Source organism: Neovison vison, chromosome 9, assembly GCF_020171115.1.
Source record: "Neovison vison isolate M4711 chromosome 9, ASM_NN_V1, whole genome shotgun sequence".
Taxonomy (NCBI): domain Eukaryota; kingdom Metazoa; phylum Chordata; class Mammalia; order Carnivora; family Mustelidae; genus Neogale; species Neogale vison.
The window spans coordinates 3,689,287-3,708,729 of NC_058099.1; the positions used below are offsets into that span (position 1 = coordinate 3,689,287).

The 19,443-nt window shown below is 55.9% G+C and overlaps 1 protein-coding gene across 5 annotated transcripts in view; it reads left to right on the forward strand.

The window, feature by feature from the left end:
• AK8 (adenylate kinase 8) overlaps positions 1-19,443 on the forward strand; it is a 137,680-nt gene that overhangs the window by 49,276 nt on the left and 68,961 nt on the right. For all 5 annotated transcript variants that reach the window (XR_006386356.1, XM_044264616.1, XM_044264614.1 and 2 more), the window contains one exon: positions 18,683-18,824. Coding sequence is in view for 4 of the 5 variants with exons in the window: in XM_044264616.1 (XP_044120551.1) it covers positions 18,683-18,824 (142 nt within the window). In the remaining variant the exon portion in view is untranslated. The remainder of the gene's footprint in view (positions 1-18,682; positions 18,825-19,443) is intronic.

Here is a 19,443-nt window from a genome sequence, read left to right on the forward strand (position 1 = left end):
TTGGCTCTCCCAAGCCCCCTTCAAGGTGCTCTATTCCCCCAGCGGGAGGTTCCGGTGAGGTGGGCTCAGCTCCTTTGGACACAGGGATCTGCACAGAGGCTGGTGGACGAGTGAGTCTGTTCATCCCTCCTTCGCTGGTGTGGATCGAAGGCCGTGGAAGCGGGAGGCTCCAGGCAGGACTGAAAGCCCGTGTGCGCTTCGGTGCTACCCCGTTTGGTTTGAATCCCGGAGCTGCCCCTGTGAGCCGTGCGGCCCTCGTCAGAGCCCGCGGCCTCTCCATGGTGAGATGGGGACGGGAGTCGCTAGGTCGCAGGGTTCCCACGGGGCGGGACTTGATGTGCACACGGGGGCCTGGCTTGCGCACTGTCGGAGTCCTGGTCCGAGCTCTCTCCCTCCCCCAATGCTGCTCCCCATCCACGGGCACGGGTGCCACTGGTCTTGGCACCCTAAGGTGTAAAACTATCCTCTGCACGGACCGGAGGCCAGTTGAAGTCCCTGCTAACAAGCTCATCGTGGTTCAGAGAGAAAGACCACGGCTGACCGATGGATGAGGCTGCGCTCACGGACAGTGGGCCGCAGGCAAAGGCACACGGGAGCTCTGACTCCTCTTGCAACTTTTCTGTCCTTTTGGCTTTTTTTTTCTTGCCAAAATAAGGAGTTACCAAAAATAAGCATTTAGGTGGTTTCCACTTTTGCACTCCCTCAAAAACACCATAATGAGTCCCCTCGTACCTGCGCAGGCTCACGAACACCCAGAGCACCTGTCAGGGGGAGAGCCATCCCTGCGTGGTGCACTGGGTGTCGTCCTCCGTGTCCCCGCCGTCTCTTGTTCCCTGTCGCTGCTGCAACAAGCTCAGTGGTTGAAAACAGCACCAGTTTGCCAACGGACAGTTCTGGAGGCTGAAAGTCCTGACCCTAGATGTGGGTTCCAGGCGTGGCTGTACGCCCTCCGGAGGCCACCTCCTGTCACCCCTTCGGCTCCCAGAGCCCCTTCCTCTGTCCCCACTGTCTGCACGGACCACCTGCACATGCCTCGCTCCCCGACCACTGAGAATAAAACCCAGGGTCTTTCCAAAAAGAACCTTTGGGTTCTTTGGTGACTTCAAAGGAGTCTGGGGCCACAGGTCACTGTAAAGCTGGGCTCTGCTCTCCGTTGTCTCCTCAGTGCCTGCTGTTGACTTGGCCCTTCTGCACCGCCCACAAAATTAAAGACACAACAGCAGCCACTACTGTCTCTTGCTAACAGAAGCAGTAAATTCTGTCATTTCACTGATCCCGATCTCGCAGGGAGAACAGAGATTGCATTGACATTTATAGCCACCGACGCGGTCTCACTACTGGCCAAGCAGAAGCTTCTGAGACAGCCACAGCGCGGGGCTCGCACAGAAGGCCGCTAGGGCCACCCAGGTCTGGCGGGAACCTGCTTCGCCACCAACTGAAACAGCAAGAAAATGTAAATGATTCTGACCCAACTCAGTTTGGAAGGGAAGGTCAGAAGGAACACCGGGGCTCCGCACGGCCGAGCACGGCTTGGCTTCTCCGCGAGTCACTGCAGTCGGCAGCCCCGCTGAGGGCCGCCGAGGGCCGCTGAGCCCGAGTCTCGTGTCATCCATCCAGGCCCCGGATGCAGGTCACCTCCCTGCTCCCCAGGTTTGGAGCCCAGTGGAAGGTGGACCCAGTGTTCCCGGGGCGCGTCGGGTCCCCAGGACCAGCAGGAACGGGCGGACACATTTGGCCTTGCTCACGTGGCTTCCCAGTCCAGGCCTGGGGACGAACCAGTGGAGACACCTCCTCCCGATAAATAGCCACATCCGGCCACGGGGCTGGGGAGATGGGCCTCCGACCTTCCCCGGGGAAGAACCCTGACTGAGTGGAAGCAGCGTAGGGAGGCAGCCCACCCCGCTGGGGGCAAGGGCCAGCCCGCTGGAGGATGGGGGCTGGAGGGACCGCGCCGGTCCAACCAATGACTCTCCTTTCTGAGGAGGAGGGAGGCAAAGGGCAGGGGGGCAGAATTCCTCCCCCAGTTGCTGCCCAGGGCTCAGAAGGTGTCCCCTCTATACTGAGAGCAACCAGGCACCCACCCCCAACACTGGCAGCCCACTGGCAGAATTCCAGCAGAGCTAGATAGTGGCGACCCTCCATTTTTCTTGGGGGCCTGTTGAGGCCTGTTGGATGTCTGTCTTCACAAGCTTAGGCGTGTTTCAAATATCTCTGCACTGGGTGCCAGCAGCATTCCTGGGAACATGGAGAGTGCCTGGCTACTCCCCTGCATGTGTTTCCACGTGTGAAATCCAGAAGCTTCCAGGAGCTTGGCTACAGGGATGGAGATTCTTGTAAGGGCTCAGAGGCCCCGTCACCCTGAGGCAGAACTGGCAGATGTCACCACCAGAGCTTCCCTCTGTGTCCGCCCCAGTGCAGAAACCCACCTCCCCACCCCCCATACCAGGCAGCTCCCTTCTAGATATCAGACCTCCTGGGCTGGGGCCTCTGCCCTGTGCTCCCGGCTGCTGGCCTGCTCGCCCCCCCGCCCTCCCACCCAGCCTCACCGGGACCCCTGCCACCCCAGGCTCTTGCACTCTCTCTGCTCACCTCGGACCCGCAAGCCCCAGAGATGGGTGACTCTGCAGTGGTGGTGCATCTTGGCCACCCTCACAGTCACGGTCACGGTCACCGTCACCATCACCACCATCGCCAGCGCAGCAGGATCCATCCAGATGTCATCCTTCTCCCCACGGAGCCTCTTCCTCTTAGTCCCCCCGCGGGGCCTCGTGATGCTACGTCCCAGCCGCGCCCTCTGCAGACTTAGCTCTGTTCTCCTCCGTCACAGCTGCTGCCAACACCTCCTTCTTCGGAATCAGCAGCAAAATTAATAACCATTGTTTTCCCTTCTTTCCACATTCACTGGACAGAGGGCTCCAGGGCCCTTCGTCGTCCAGTCTCAATCTCTTGATCCCAGCTCTTGGCCACTGCACCACGGACAGAGGGTTGGGGAGAAGCTTCCTCTGTGTCCTAGACTCTAAAATATATGGTTTTGACCTCCCAAACTCCTTCCCACTCTAGCTGCAGCGAACAGAACCCATTTATTCCCCAGGGTTCCGTGCACTGTGTTCAAGCAGGCAGCCTCTGTGACAGGCAACGGAGTTGGGGTGTGCATGACACACGGGGCTGGGCCTTAAATCACGCGGGCTTAGCTGCCGGGAAGCTCCTGTCACTTCCACGTGGGTACGAAACAAGGAAAAACTATTCTGGGGTTTCGGGAAAAAATCCATTCTCAGCTGTTTATATACCATTTAAAATTAGAGGGGCGGTGCTGATGGATCCCGTTGCCAGGGCATGTAATGCCGAAGTGTGCTGATCATCTTTCTTTCCCCGAAATTAGGCAAAGGAGCCCCAAGGTCTCAACTCTGCCTGAATGATCGGTGACTCAGTAGTCACCCCTCCAGATGGGGTGCTCAGCGCCTCCTGGGGTTTCGTTCCTACCAAAGGGTCTCGTGGAAGGTGGGATTTCTTCCTTCTGGAGGCCTGGAGCATCCCAGAGAAGGCACCGGTTCTGTCTTTTCCCATTGGAAGGAAACCGACCTTCTTCACCGGCCTCAACTAAGACCATCAGCTTGACGTCTGCACTGCTTGATTTGTGTCCTTGCCCTTGGGTGTTTCAGCCAGAACTCAAGGTCCCGAGACTGGTGGCGGGAGACATGACCTCCTTCCAGATTGCTGGGTTCAATAGTGGCCCACGACTGTCTCTTTGGTTCAGAAGGGCTGCCTTCTACCCCGGCTCTGATCATTGTTTCCTTTCTCCAACATCGCTTGGGCTTTCTCTAGAGAACAGCTACCCAGGAAGAGTAGGAGAAACAGCCAAAGGCATATCTTGTCCTTGTTGGCTTGAGTTTTGGCCCTAAGTGTGTGAGATGTTCGCCTTGACTCGACTGTGTTGCCTTCAGAACATGTCGGCATTGTCAGGTCAAGGGACCGCCAGCATGGACGTGTCCCCAGCAGTGACATTTGACGTAGTCTTTAAGAGGCTCTCCAGGAGAAGGACGGAGACCCGTGCCTTCCAACACCCGCCCGCCAGCCTGTCGGCCCGATTACAGTGGGCTCCCAAGTCCTGCCACCTCTGTCAACCCGGCCGGCACCCACGGCAGCTAATGCGGCTCAATGACCCGAAGGCCCAGATTCCTTCGGTGCACTGACTTCCAGGTGAGAAAACAGCCGTTTAATTGGTGTGAGAACTTTCCCCTAAGAGCACCAGTCCTGATGCGATGCAAAAGTAACGCGGAAGACAGATGATCAGCGAGTGTCCCCTGCGCCCCCTCCCGCACACCCTCCTCTTTCCTAGACACTGCTGTCTGGAGGAGGTCCCTCCTGGCCTGAGCGAACTGAGCGGAGGCAGGAGATTTGGGGGGCGATCCGAGGCTCATTTGCACCCTTTCCGGTGACGAGCCCTCTCGCCCAGCAAGCGCAGCCCTCATCAGACGCACGAGCTCAACTGGCCCCAAACCGGCAGGATCATAAGCGTTTCCAGAGCCTTCCATGCATCCGCCTCCCAGGGGCGGTGGATCAGAGCTCTGCGGAACTGCCGCCCTTTTTAGGGGGAATTAATATTCTCGGCACTAAATGCACACGAAAGATTCGACAATAGACCAGCTTTTCTCTTTTGTTACAAACTTGCAAGGAGTTACTGAGTTGAAAGACAAAGTAAATCTTCCCGTCTGAGGAGGTAAGCTGAACGGGATCGCTTGTTTTGCTCGGTGCAGCCTGGGCGAGCGGCGCGCAGCCTTGCGGCGGGCGGAGGCGGGACCCGAGGGACCCCTGCCCGGATGCAGGAGGGCTCTGCACGCGGCGTGTTTGTACCGGCGCAAGACAGCGCGCCGCTCTCTAAATAATTTACCAGTTGATTAATAGACTCACAGGGGTATAATTAGAAGAGGAAGAGACGGTGGGTACAGTAACCGGTACAGTGCTTGGGGGAACAGGAGCCTTTATTTTTTTAAAGAAACTTTCTAGGGTGCTGGGCGTTTGAAGACAAGTTGGGAAGAGCTCAGTGCCTCATCTCTTTTGAAGTGGAAATAGGACAGTTTGAATCCGTCGAGTTTAATTTTTCACAAGCTCTAGGGGCCCCGCAGTGCAACTCCCTTTTTATTATTGAAAAAAACTCTACATTTTTCTTTCATTTTTCTACACACACACACACACACACACACACACGCATGCACGCAGTCCAGGCAGTAAGTAATAAACACATTAATTTACTCTTTTATTCAGCGTGTATTTTATTCGCTTCGCCTCCCCCGGATGTGTCCCCGCGGGTCCCTGCGGCACCCCCACCCAGAGCTCTCCCGCCGCGGGGCTGCCTGTGGGTTGATTAATGGACACCCCCTGTAATTTATGCATTTTAAAGGAACCCTCACCTCGGTCTGACAATGCTTTTGAAGTAGCTCCTTTTTTCAAGTCAAACTTGTGACTTTTCCACGGGGATTGCTACAAAGAGTTCCTTACGGAAACTAGGTAGGAGCCTTTTTGAGCCTGAGCGGAAGCCACGGCCGAGAGAGCCCAGCAGAGCAGCAGGCCTCAAAGTGGTGGCTGCGTTCGGAGGCCAGAGGGCCCGTTGGTGAGGACGGTTCCAGAACAGGGGTCAGCCCTCCCATTTATCAACAGGTTCCGCCCCCAGAGGGTCCGGCTCCTCCTTTGTTCCAACTAGATTTTTGTCGCAGAAGGGTCCCCATTCGCTCTCTCTGTTATTATAAAAATGAAGCTTTGCCAGGGTGTCATCAAAAGGTTTGTCACCAAAAGGTCAAAAAGCTGCTTGTTCAATGGCTGGTCCAGTGGGGAAACTGAGGCAGCAAGGGGCTCTCCAGTCATTGGTGCATCCTTTCAACGAAACTTCGTCCCCACCAAGGGTGGGGCTTATCCAGTGCCTTCTTACCACCCAGTGGTGTCACCAGAGAGGGGTGGCCACAGATGTTTTTGCTGGCCTGAGTGTTCGTCCAGGCTTGCTATGTGCCAGCCGTCCAGATTACAAAATGCAATGAAACAAAACCCAGACATTTCTGCGAAGTCTAAGCTGAGCCCAGAGGTGCATGATGTCCTTCTCACTCTGACTAGAGCTTCTGGAAGCATTTCCCCTCCACGGGCAGCCCCGGTGGCTTCCAACCCACTCAGCTGTGAAATCGTCTGCGACAGGCCAGACCCCGAGGCCCCAGTCTTCTCCAGCTGGAGGTCTCCCGGTGCAGCCGTCTGGGCGGCTGCTCACACTCCCGAGGCAGGTGCAGCCCCTCTCCGTCTTAGAATGTGCTCGATGGGGAGCTGACACCAGCTTCTTTCTCCTTGGGCTGAGTGGGGCCGGAGGCGTCCAGGGAGAGGCTGCCCCAGTGACCTTCTGTGGTCCTACACTTCGGACAGTCACCACATCCCCAAAACAGATCAGGGCATGAGACTTGCTGGGGCTTGTTGGCCAGGAGGGGGCTGAGGTGTCCCCACAGGGAGCCTGGCACCGCCGTGATAGATGAGGGAAGTGCCAGGCCACACCTTCAACCCTGTACCTGTCTACCTGCTCTGCAGAGAAGGGAGTGGAAGGGTGGTGGGTACAGAGGGGATTGGCAGGGCGGGGGCTGGGGGTGGGAGGTGAGAGGTGACAGAAGCGTAGGGATTATAAAGGAAAGTGCCCACAGCCACCTGTTCCGTCCCCACCCACTGTCCTGGCAGGGGAGGAGAGAGACACCTTTCTCCTCCTCATCTTGCACATCAGACCTTGAATGCACGTATCCGATTTACCCCGTGTGACCTGGACTGCCAGAACTCTGACCTCATGCCCCGCCCTCTGGTTGCAACTGGGACCTGGTAAGACAGCCTTTGTCTGGGACTTGTCCCTACCCCAGCGCCTGTCCTACAGGCCCTCACCCCGCATGGTTTTGCTCAGGCTCTGTCTGCCTGGCCAGTGGTCTGCTCCTCAGTCTCCAGCACCGGCATCGCAGGAGCTTATAGTAGGTGCTCAGTTAATGCTTACGAATGAATGAATGAACACGTGAATGAGTGAGGGAGCACATAGCATTTGGCCCTGGTTGGCATGGGGCCCAGAAGCTTCTTGGCCTGCATGTCCATGTAGGTGAGACCCGTTTGGAGGAACAAAGGGGAGAGCAGGTGGCAGAAGGCAGCAAGCAGCCTGACCTGCCTCCAGAGAGGTGGTCAGCCACAGCCCCCCACAAACGGTCAGGGGAGCCGTCACGGTTCCGGCTCTGGATTCCCACCACCAGATTCCAGTCCGACTCCGTCACTTCCCAGCTGCATGACCTTGGGCAAGCCACCCAGAGCCACAGTGCCCTCATCTGTAGGGTGAGCTTTCCACAGCACCAAAGCCTCGGGTTTGATAGCCATATAAAATGAACTTGTGTCTATGCTGGATATTTACTCTTAGTAATAAGAGCTAATTAATATTCATATCAATAGTGATACAGTTAATATCAGTTGTATCAATGGCCCCCGTGCTAGAAGCAATGGTAGTAGGAGGTGATCCCTGGGCTACGCGCATCTGTTTCACGGGTGGATTTTGGATATTCTTTTCCCGTAACTGCTGCCGGCCTCGGATGCCGGGCCCTGCGGGAACCTGGAACCGGCGCAGGCCGCGCGCACCGACCTCTGTGCGCTGCTGTCCCTGGGCAGCTGCTGACAGTTTCAGGGCACGAGATGATGACTGTTTCATCGTGCCGTGGATTCCGTGGACGGGGGTGTCAGGGAGGCCTTGCCTCGGTGCTGACTTGGGCCTCGGCTGGCGCGGCGTTGACGGGGCTGACTCGTCCGAGCGCGACCGCTTGTTCTCGGTGCTGGTGTCAGCTTGGTTCCTTGGTTCTTCTCCCTGCCCCTGCGGGGGCTGGTATGTCTACGACAGAGTCCTCGGTCCTGTGCCTGGTGACTGGGACCCTCGGAGCGGCTGGGGCGGGTCAGGCGTCTGTCTCCACGCAACCTCTTCTCACCCCTAGCCTCGGCTTTATCACAGCGGGGCGGCCTCCGGTTGGTCAGCCCGCTCCCGTGGTGACTGGCTTCTAGCACACCCCAGGGAGTCCGGGGCTGGGATGGAGGTTGGGGCGTGCTATGGGGCTTCTTATGACCCAGCCTTCAAGGTCTCACAGTGACCTTCCACCTGGTTCTGTTCTTCAGGCTAGTCAGGATGACCCGCCCAAGTTCAAGAGGAGAGGGTTGGCGCCCACCTCTCAACACAAGGAGTGGGCATCCCTAGTTGAGTACTGGGGTCAGGATCGGCAGCCTCTCGGGACTGTGTGCAGCAGCCAGACAGACAGCCTTCTAGATCCTCAGGAGCTGGGCCGTAGCAGGTCTTCACGTGCTACATCAGGGCTTAGAGTCCAGTTCTTTTTAAGAGTAAGAAACCCCAGTTGGGAGGTAAAGCGACTCACCCGAGGGCACCCTGCGAGAGAAATGCGGAGCGGAGGGCGGAGTCCACGCTGCCCCTTCCCCGGAGAGGCAGGTAGAGAGCACAGAGGTTGAGCACATGTCCTAGCTTTAGCAAGATGGCCTGGGTTTCAACCTGGGCTCCTTCAGCGATCAGCTGTGTGGCCTTGGGCAAGTCACTACTTGTCTCTGGACTTCCGTCTGCTGATCTGTGAAATGGAAGACCACGTGAGTCAGTACTTGCATTAGAACAAACACAGGCTAGGACAGAGCCGAGCTCACATGCTTGTTAATTAATGTGCCGCCGCGTCTTTTCCGTCCCAGAAAAACAGGTTGATGACTGTTTCTGGATTTCTCCAGAGCTGCTGACTTTGCTTCCCTCGATCGCATGGGTAATGGCATTCTCGCCCCCCGGTGAGATGTGGGGAAAGAGCTGGTTCTGAGCCCCCGCTCCATTAAAATGGAAGGAAAACCGTGTTTCTTAAGCCCCTTTATCTGCAGTGTTGGGTGAACACCAGTACATTACCGCCCAGCCCCTGAGTAGACTGGCTGCCTCTCGCCGTTTTCCCCAGGGACCGGCATTTTCCACTCAAAGGTGTTAAAGTGAGTTTTAAGATCGGAATGGTGAAGTAGCAAATCGTTATCCACAGTGTGCCTAAGTGAGCCTTTCCTGAAAGTCCTATTAATTTGCTAAGTGAAGCACCATTTATTTATAGAAGAATGTCTATTTTTAAATGGTCTTTTTTCCCTCAGCCTTGGCTTCAGTAGACAAATGGAGTTCGCACTGGGGGGCTGCACCTCTCAGCCGTGATGCACCCACGGGGTGCTTTTCACCCAGGTAGACAGGCAGAGGGGGAGTGATAGAAAGTGATGGAAAGGGGGCAGCTGTCCTTCGCGGGATGGAGTGTTGAAAGCCGCCTAACTGGTAAGAGCCCAGGGCTAATTTACTTCTCCGGACTTGAAGAAGAAAACCCAGTATTTAAAAAGTTGTCACTTCCTGGCATCCCCGTCTGCCGAGTAACCTTCAATGCTGTCGTTAAGCCGTGTCAACATTAGAGTACCAACTTTGGGGACCTAAAAAGTCTTTGAGTCCGAACGGACATCTCGTGCCCACGAAGACAGGAGCTTGTCTGGAGCCAGTGACCTGTGTTCACCAACGAGGCAAACTATCCAGTGGGCCTGCTGCCCGCTGAACGCGTGCAGGGTGTGACCGATTCGAGCAATCCGGGTTCTTCCTGTGCAGGGTTTAGAAAGGTTGTTTACACCCTAAGTGCTCACTTGGGGCGCAGCGCCCACGATCGGCCAGCAGGTGGCAGTAAATAATAAACAAACGCATCGTGAAGGACCCACCTGGCCCAGGTCCCTGCGCTGCGGGGCTTTCTCAGATGCTCTTCTCCAGAAGGCGGTGGCGGCAAGGGGGGCTTGCGGGCCTGGGTGGCCAGGGATCAGTACCGTGGGGCCGGGGGTGCGGGTGCACAACAGTCACCCAGACATGGTCGTTTTGTTTTGCTGAATTACAGTGAGTAATGTGGGACTCGAGAGGGGCCCACCCACGTCCTGGGCCAAGAAATGCGTGTGTGTGGCTGGGGGGAGCCCCATTTCTCTCAAGCCTTCCTATGAGATGGGAACAAAAAACAGAAACAAAAGCAGCCCTTTCTCCTTCCCCGTCCTGTTCCTTTCCAAGACCACCCCCGTCTACCCACGGCCTTGGACAGCTGGGCAGGACCCAGGAGTTGGGCTGGGGTGTCGGGAAGGGGGAAGGGAAGCACATTCTGAGTCTTCCGTGAATGCTGACGGATAGCGGAATGTCGCCTTTACCGGCCCTTCAAGGGAGGCTCGAAGAGGGAAAGAAGCTACGGGGTAGTTGTGGTGTTGGGGTGTGTGTAGGCGAGGGTAGGTGATGTGTCACGTAACGGGTGTAGACAGGTGCGGGGTGTGAGGTGTCCGTGCTGTGCATGGGGTACGTAGAGCTTGGTGTGGAAACGTGCGTGTAGTGGGTGTGTCGTGTGTATATGAGGTAGGGGTGCGGGGCGTGTCCTAGGGGTGTGGGCAGTGTAGGGGTGTGGTGGGTAGGTGCGTGGATGGGAGAGTGTGAGTAGCCTGTCTCTCTAGGGGTATGTGGGGGGTGCAGGGAGGGGTGTGTGTGGTCGACAGAGGGCTTCTGAGCGTGAACGTAGGACAGTGCCCGCAGTGTGCAGGGCCAGTGGGGAGGGCCTCAGCTCTTTCCGATCCGCCCTCCTGGGGAGGCAGGGAATGAGCTGCGTCTGGGCATATCCATCAGCCTTGGGTCTCTTTTCCTTATAAGCCCTGACGGAGGGAGCAACTTCCTTTTCTGCACTTTCTGCCCTGGCCTTTTAAGGCCAGCTCCAGCAGCCCTAGCCCCCTCGTGTCCCCCCATCCCCACCCCAGCTGAGTCCTGGGTCCCAGCCCTCGGGGACCAGCGGCCACCAGTGCAGGAATGCGAGGACGCGGACAGCAGGGGGCAGTGTGGCTCAGCAGGAGGGTGCGAGGGCCTGGAGCACGGCTGGCATCAGTTCCCTTCTGCCCCTCACTTGGCTCCGGTTTCCCCTGGAAAATCTTGAGCTGACCTAGGTGCTCTTGAGGCCCTCCCTGACTTCCACTCCGCAGCTGTCTGAACCGGACTTGCCTGAGGATGACAGACGTCAGACCCCCAGCGGGGAAAGAAGATTCCATCCTTCTGGTCATTTGACTGGGGGTTCCTCCTCGGTTGCCACTTTCTCCTGTCGGGATTGATGTGCTACAGGGAGCTTGAGCTGGGCCTTCCTTTCAAGACAGAGTGGGGCCTGCTGTCCCGAGTGGCGTGGTGGGGGGCCGGTAGGACCTGTGTGCGGCCCGGAGCCTCTCACCTGCACCCATGGCTCCCCATCCTTCCCTGTGCCAAGCACACCCACCCGGCAGGGAACAAATGGGTTGAGATTTTAATAACCTCGAGGTCAGTGCGAGAACGGCCATCTTTTACGGAAGATCTTTAGGAAAAAAAAAAACAAAACTCACCCTGAACGCATGTGGTGTGGCCTTATGAAATAATGGGATATTCATATCTTGTACTTTGCTAAATTTAGGGTTGACAGGACCTTCTGGAGAGGTAGCCGTCGGCAGTGGCTTATAGGCAGGGTGAGATGTTAGCTGTCAAGCCCAGAAATCAAGCCTGAGGCGCCTGACTCCGTGGAGAAAGACTTTAGACCGCGCTGAAAATTTCTGTCTGAGACGAGGATAAAGGCTAAATGGACAGCATTATCAAGAAGACTTTCAACTTTCAGCAGAACACAGCCAGCGAGATCTGTTCCGAAAAGCTGCATTTTTGCTGAACTGGCTGGCCAGACCTTGTGGGTTTGGGAAAACATGTCAGTAGCCTTCAGGAAAAGAAAGGCAGCAGCCCGACCAAGGTGATGGGCAAGTGGGGGCCCCAGGAATGGCGCTGGAGGCGGGGTCTGCCCAGCCGGGAGGGCTGCTCAGGTCAAGGCCCCGGGGAGGCAGTGTCCAGAGGCGGCTGTGTTCTGTCTCATCCGGTGGCTGTGTTGCCCAGCCCCTGCTGAGGGACGCACCGTGCTCTGTGGAGGAGACTCTTCCGAAAGCTCCTCCGGAGTGAGGGACAGAGGCCACGGGCCTGGTGGCAGGGCGGGTCTGAGCAGTGCTCCCAGATTGCCTGTGCTTCTGGACAGAGCCTCTAGGGAGCCCATGCAGGACCAGGGGGAGGGAGCCTCTCTCCAGCACCCTGGTCCCCCCAGAGTGAGAGCCACTAATGGGGGCAAGTAGGGCCTTCCGGGGAAATCGCATCCTTTGTCCCTTTTGCAGGGACCATTCCAACCTCCTGTAGGAATTTAAATAGTTTTCTTTCAACAAAATCCCACTTTTTAAATGCACAGAAAGTAGAGAATAGAAATGAAGCCGCAGGGACCTGTCCCAGGCCCGTGAACCCACCCAGCCTTGTGCCACCTTGTTGTGTCTGAACCCCCCACGCCCCCCAACAGGATTTTATTTCATGATATCCTGGGCATCAGCTCCCATTCTCAGGACTGCCTGTTCGATCCGCAGGGGGCCGTGCTGTAACCCAGTGGGATGGCTGAGAGCCGGCCGCGGTGGTCTCCCCTTGGCTCCGGACCTGCTCTGGGCTCTGAGGGATAATCCCTCCATCCGCTACCAACACGGAAGGGACCAAAGAGCTTCTGGCTTGGGGACCACTCCCTCACTCCTGCGGTCACCATCCGTTCACTCATTCATTTGTCTGTCCAGAGTGTTTGTTAAGTACCTGCTGTTGCTGGCACAGTGCCTGGATTTGTTTTTTGTTTTTTGTTTTTTTTTAAAGATTTTATTTATTTACTTGACAGAGATCACAAGTAGGCAGAGAAGGGGCAGGGAAAGCAGACCTCCTGCTCTGAACAGAGAGCCCGATGGGGGGCTCGATCCCAGGACCCTGAGATCATGACCTGAGCCGAAGGCAGAGGCTTAACCCACTGAGCCACCCCGGCGCCCCCTTGGCTTTGTTTTTTAAATTTTATTTTGTTTTATTTAAATTCAGTTAATGAACACAGTGTATTATGAGTGTCTGGGGTAGAATTTTGTGATTCCTCAGTTGCGTACAACACTCAGAGCTCATTACCTCCTTAATGCCCACCACCCAGTTACCCCATCCCTCCCCACCTGCCCCCCAGCAAGCCTCCATTTATTTCCTAGAAAGCAGTATCTCTTATAGTTTGTCTTCCTCTCTGATTTTGTTGTATATTATTTTTCCTTCTCTTCCCCTATGCTTGTCTGTTTTTGTCTTAAATTTCACATATGAGTGAGATCATATGATAATTTTCTTTCTCTGATCAACTTACTTTGCTTGGCATAATACCTCCTAGTTCCATTCATGCCGTTTGTTGCAAATGGTGAGATCTCATTTTTGATGGGTGTGTAATATATATGTATATATGCCTCATTTTCTTTACCCGTTCATCTGCTGATGGACGTCTAGGCTCTTCCACAGTCTGGCTATTGTGGACATTGCTGCTATGAACATCGGGGTGCACGTGCCTCTTCGGGTCACATTTGCATCTTTGAATAACTACCCAGCAGTGCAATTGCTGGGTCGTAGGGTGGCTCTATTTTTAACCTTTTGAGGACCCTCCATTGTGTTTTCCAGAGGGGCTGCACCAGCGTGCATTCCCCCCAGCAGTGTAAGAGCGCTCCCCCTTTCTCCACAGTGCCCGACTACTGGGGTTCCCTGCTCCCAGGGGGTAGGGTGACGGTAGGGACAGAGGCAGCTAACAAACATTCACCAATGAGGAGCGGTTCAAAATTATGGCGAGCCCTTCTGAGAAGTGCTGACTTGAGGGTCTGTGTCTCGCTGGCTCCTGAAGAGAGGGGCTTGGTCGGAGCCAGTGTGCGCGCCGTCCGCCTTCTTCCCGGAAACGCTTGTCTTCCCCTCCTTGGAGCTCCCGGCACTCCCTGAATCTCCCAGCCCTCTGCCTGTCCAGCTGGGGTACCGGCCGGTCACTGCCTCTCTGGGTCTGATGCACAGGGCAGAAGAGGGCCCCCTCCCCTCTCCCATGTGTGTGGGGTGTGTGTGGGGGTGGGCATGTGTGTGTGCACACGCGTGTCTGTGTGTAACTCTGTTAGACTCCATCATACGCACAGTATGCTGACTGGCTTTCCCCCCGGCCTTCTGTGAGAGCCTCTTTCCAAGTTAGTGTGAGTGGAAATGGCTTGTTGAAAGGTGGGTCGTGTCCCGTTGCGTGGACGTGCCGTCCTTTATTTAACCTGCCTGCTGCTGACGGACGTCGTACCTTGTTTCTGATCGTCACCACCGAAAGGGACACTGAGATGGGCACCTTATGCGCCCGCCGCCTCCTGTCTGTGTGGCCGAATCTCAGGTGTGACTTCTCATAAGTGAGATTGCTGGGCCGAAAGGCAGGTACATTTTAACTTTAAAAAAATATTGTTTTTAAGATTTTAATTAATTATTTATTTATGTAGAGAGAGGATGCAAGGAGGGGGGAGAGGCCGAGGGAGAGGGAAAGAGACAATCTCAAGCAGACTCCATGCTGAGTGGGGAGCCCTACACGGGGCTCGATCTCATGACCCTGAGATCGTGACCTGCGCTGAAATCAGAGTCAGACACCCAACCGACTGAGCCACCCAGGCTTCCCTCCGTTTTAACTTCCAGTGCAAATTGGGAAATTCCGTCTAGAGCTCTTTGCATACACCCCCCCGCCATCCCTGCAAGAAGTCTCCTTGTGCTTCGGTCCGGTCTTCCATTCTTCCCTCCAGTCATGTTTCTCTCCAGCAGAAGTCTCTTGAGCCATGACTGTTTTCGGCCTTGGTTTCTCAGCTTTGAAACAAGAATGGTCAAGGGGATGACCTTCCAGGGCCCTCCCTCTGTGAATCCCCAGGCCTCCGGACCTCATGCGCAGCCCCCCATTGCCCCTAGAAAGCTGCAGGCTCCAGGGAGGCCTGGAGGGTGACTTGCTTTCTAGCAGCGCCTGACTATTGGAGAGACAAATGTTGGCCCAATCCAGCCCTCCCCCCAACACAACCGAGGCCTCGATGCCCACGGCTCAGCAAGCTCCGTGCCTAGGGGGCCTCCTGCACAGGCCCGCCCATTTCAAGCCTATGGCATTCTCCCAACATCGGATCTAAGCTCAGGTGTTAGATTTTTTTTTTAATCTGAAAAGTTTGAAATTTAAGGGTCACACAGTCTTGTCAGAGGTTTCATCCTAGCAGTCTGATGGGAATCTGGATAAACTTTGGGAAGGGACTAAATTATACCCACCCAGGCCTTCAGGAGACTTCTAGTACATCTGGCGTCTTTAAAGAGTCCATCTCCTGGTCCCACAAGAGCCAGTGAGGCAGGTGTCACAGATGGGGACACTGAGGTTCAGGGAGGTCCCGCTGCTGCAAGCAGAGTCCCCTAAACCACCGGGCACTCAGCTCACACTTGCCCTGAGAGAGGAATCCAGGGAACTAAGTGGTGAGTTTTCTGCTGGGTTTTCCCGTATCACACATCCTGCCGTGGTCCCTCGCCTTGCCGCCTGCCCAAAGCACGCCCAGGTACCTTCCCAGTTGGCAGAAGAGACTGCAGTTCAGAGTGTCAGAGTGGGTTTGGCAGGACCGGAACTAGGAGAGGGAAACCACGGTCCCCTGAGCAAAATATGTTTCCTTTCTAGAAATTTGAAGAGCAGGAGCTGTTAGCTGGTGACTTTGATTCACATCCTCAGCCCGAGCTCTCTGCAGACCTTACAGGGTCCATTTCTGCCCTTAGGAGCCTGCACTGACCACTTAGAAAACCATACTGTTGATCAATCACATCTCTGGGACCCAGGGACCCCACACGGGGACTCCGCTGGCTGATACCAAAGAATGAGCTTTTCCATGGGCAAGTGTGGCCAAGTCCAGGATGCTGAGATTAACCCCCGTATGTTCATTCGGTGATACGAACTGACGGCCAATACCTGATCATCCCCAAGATGCCTGTGGGGGGCCCAAATCCCCTTCCTTCCCGAACACCTGGCTGGGCCTGTCCACCCTCACTTTCCACAGACCGCTCTGTTCCAGCCACATGGGTCTTATCTCTGAAGCTTGCCTGTGTCCAGATCATTCCAGCCTCAGGGCCCGGGCCCTGCCATGCTCTCTGCCCAGAACCTCCTCGCTGGGTCTTCACGCAGCTCAGGACCCAGGATTTGGAATCTCAGCCGGATGTGACTTCCTGAGGCTGTCCTAGAGCTGGTCGCAGCAGCCTCCCATCATCCGGTGTGTGTGCTTCATAGTCCCTAGGACTCTGCACTGGTTCTTGATCTGGCGTTACTTACTCTCTCACTAGAATGTGGGCTTCTGGAGGGGGGCAGGACCCTTGTCCTCTGGCTGGCCGTGTATCACAGTAGTGACCCACATGTGCTCCACACTGGGCAGATCACTGGGAAGTCCTTCCTTCTGTATTGGTTTCTTATTTAGATGAAAATATCCGTAAATATTTAGAGGGTAGACCTGGATTGGAGAGCAATATGGCACATTCTTAACCCATTTTGTTTTTAATCTATATTTATTTATCCTGAAACAAGACACAGGGTTTCTGGGTCAGAGAACAGGCCCATTATTTATTCATGCCGTAATCTGAATGCTAGCTCCCCACAGCCCCAATCCTCACGGGGAGACGTGGCGAGAGCCGACATACCCTGTGTGTACAGGAATCTGTAGCACAGGGGACAAGGCCTGAAATTATGACTCTCAGAGCTCATGGAAGGCAGCTGGCCCTAGGTTTACAACTCTGGGAATATAAACAAAGGTTTCGAGACAGGTCCCTAAATCTCTCCACAGGGCTCTATCTGTAACTGTCAAGGCTTGTTTGAAGTCAGTCATCCCACATCCCAGGAGCCGGCAGTCTGTTCTCAGAAGACCCTGACCATAGGGAAACGTGGAAATGTTTGTATTATTTTCCAACATACGTCTCCTGAACTGGAAAGTTCCGGCCACGTGCCTGGACGGTTCTGTGCGGTGCTGAGCCTGTGGTGACGGATCCTGTCATCCTCTTCAGGCAGATGAGGACTCGGACCCTTGGTTGGAGAGGTTGAGTGACCAGCTGAGGGCATCTCTGGGTGCGGGGCGGGGCTGAGAGCCTCGATCTGTGTGCCCCTCAAGCCTGTGTTATCTCCTGTCCACCTCCTGGCTCTCCCGAGTCTGGGCAAGTTGCTCCTGACATGTTTGATCAGCTGCAGCGAAGCTTTCGAGAAGGGAAGTCTCCGTCTGTTGATTCTGCAGCTGCTCCGTGCTTAGTTGCGGGGAAAGGAAGTGACGAGTGATGTTGGGGGCTGGGCTCTCCTCATGGAACCCACTGTCTCTGGGAGAGGCAGACGTCACACAAAGACGTGGCTAGCCACGAGGGTGGCAGGCGAGGCAGAGGTCCGGTACTAAGCCAGGCTGGGTGCAGTCCTCAGGAGCACATTCCACGGGCCCCCGAAGGCTGAGTCCAAAGGCTTACCCCAGGCCAGGCATGGGGGAGGGGTGTCCTGGTGGGAGGAGAGTCACCTGGGAGGGAGGCAGGAGTCAGAGCCTGCAGGGACTGCTGGCCATGGGAAGGGTGACCGCGCTCATTCTCCCAGCACTGGGGAGCCACAGCAGGTGCATGCAGGGGAAGAGACAGGAACAGCCGTGTCAACTCTCTGCTCGTGTTAGGTAGCCTGATGTTCTCATTAGAGTAAAAGCCCGTTTCTGCTCGTTCCTCGAGATGGGGGAAGAGGGCTGACAGAAGGGAGAAGGAACAAATTCAGGGAAACGCGGATTGCTCGGAATACGGCTCAGCGTCTTTCGGTGATGAGGGAGTGACGTGTGCATCAGGGCCGTGGAGGGAAGCAGCTGTTTCTGCAGCTCTCACCCCTGTGTTCGTGGCTGTGGGCCTGGGGGCCTTTCAGAAAGTTTCAGGCGTGTGTGCCAGGGCCACTTGCCCAAGCCACGGGTGGCTGGTAGGAGGGGGACCGGGGCTCCCGGAGAAGCCGCCAAACTCCCTCTCGGCAACTCTGGGAAACCAGCTTGTCGGGACCACGTCCACAGCAAACACTGGTAATATTTACCAAGTATTTCTTGAAAAATGAGTGCAAAGTGCAGGAGATGCAGTGCAAATTGCTAGAACACCGTACATCAGCAACATAGGACATTTAATGAGTCTGAAAGAGAGGTATACATTTCAGAAAAATGTCAGTTGCGGTAATGTAAACAAGACGCATCCCAGTACCTCTTCCTCCACGAGCCTGTGCTGCGGCCTCTGGTTATAACCAGAGCGGGAACTCTCGAGATTGGATTCTAGACACCGAGGAGGGGAGAACTGGAGGAAGGAGGGAAGCCAGGGTTGCTTGTTTGTTGCAAATGGGCAGAGAGCCCCCGGGGCGCCGGCACAGTCCCTTCGAGGGAAGCTAAACCTTCTCCCAGGGGCCTGGTGTGCTGCAAAAGCTGGATCCTGGGGGGACAGGGACTGTCCCCATGTTGCTGCAAGCCTGGGAACCACCCTGGCTGCTGATGGGCATGGTGTCTTGTCAAGGTCGGGGAGGGGTCACGGTCACCCCAATGCTTTTCCCGTCTCAGCCACATTCCTTCAATTGCTGGGGCCTAGGAGGGACCTGTGCATCCACAGCCTCGTCTGCCTAAACCCTAACCTTCACCTTTTCAATCCAGAGTCAAGGGCATTAGGAAACCCAGAAGGCACAGATTGCTGCTGCTCCCTTGGACTCCTGTGGGGTCGGGAGCGGTGCCCGGGATGACAGAGTGACTGCTTGTCCCCCTGTCTCTGCAGTTCCTGACAGCATCATCATGAAGGTGCTGAGCCATCGCCTGAGCCAACAGGACAGCATTCAGAAGGGGTGGGTGCTGCACGGCTTCCCCAGAGACGTGGACCAGGCACACATGCTGAACAGCCTGGGCTTCCAGCCCAACAGGTAAGCTGTCCCCCTCCAAGGGGGCCATAGCCCCGTCCACACCGCCTCCCGGAAGGTCCTGTGCTGGGCACCCTCTCCGCAGGGGCTTGGCTGACAAGGTCCATCCGACAGCTTGCGGCTTACCAGAAGCCCACATGCTCCACAAGTGCAAGGTCTCTTAGGTGCCGCCATCTCCCCCCACCCACCGCATTTGCCCTGTGAACTGGGAGTCAAGCGTCGGTTCAGATCCTGGCTCTCACCTGGCTGGCCGAGAGCTCCCTCGCCCATGAGCGGCAGTCCGGACGGTCTTGCCTTCCTCAGGGGAGGTGGCGCCAGGCAATCCACAGGCGTTCCTTCTATTATGTCCACACTTTCCTTTTGTACATGGAAACCTTTGGTGCATCCAATAGTCATTTTCATGTGGGTCTGCAGAATGAGCTGGACACTTTCCCAGTGGCCGGCCATGTGCTCCAGACCTGGTGTCCAAGGCTGTTGGATGTTCTGCTCTTCTTCTGCTCACTTGAACTTGAGAGGACACCATCCTTGTGTCTGTTATGGAGGTACAGGAAGGGGATCCAGAGGAAGACAAGCAAGAGCTATCTAGCCAGGCTCGCTCTGGGCAGGGAGTCGCCGATCACTT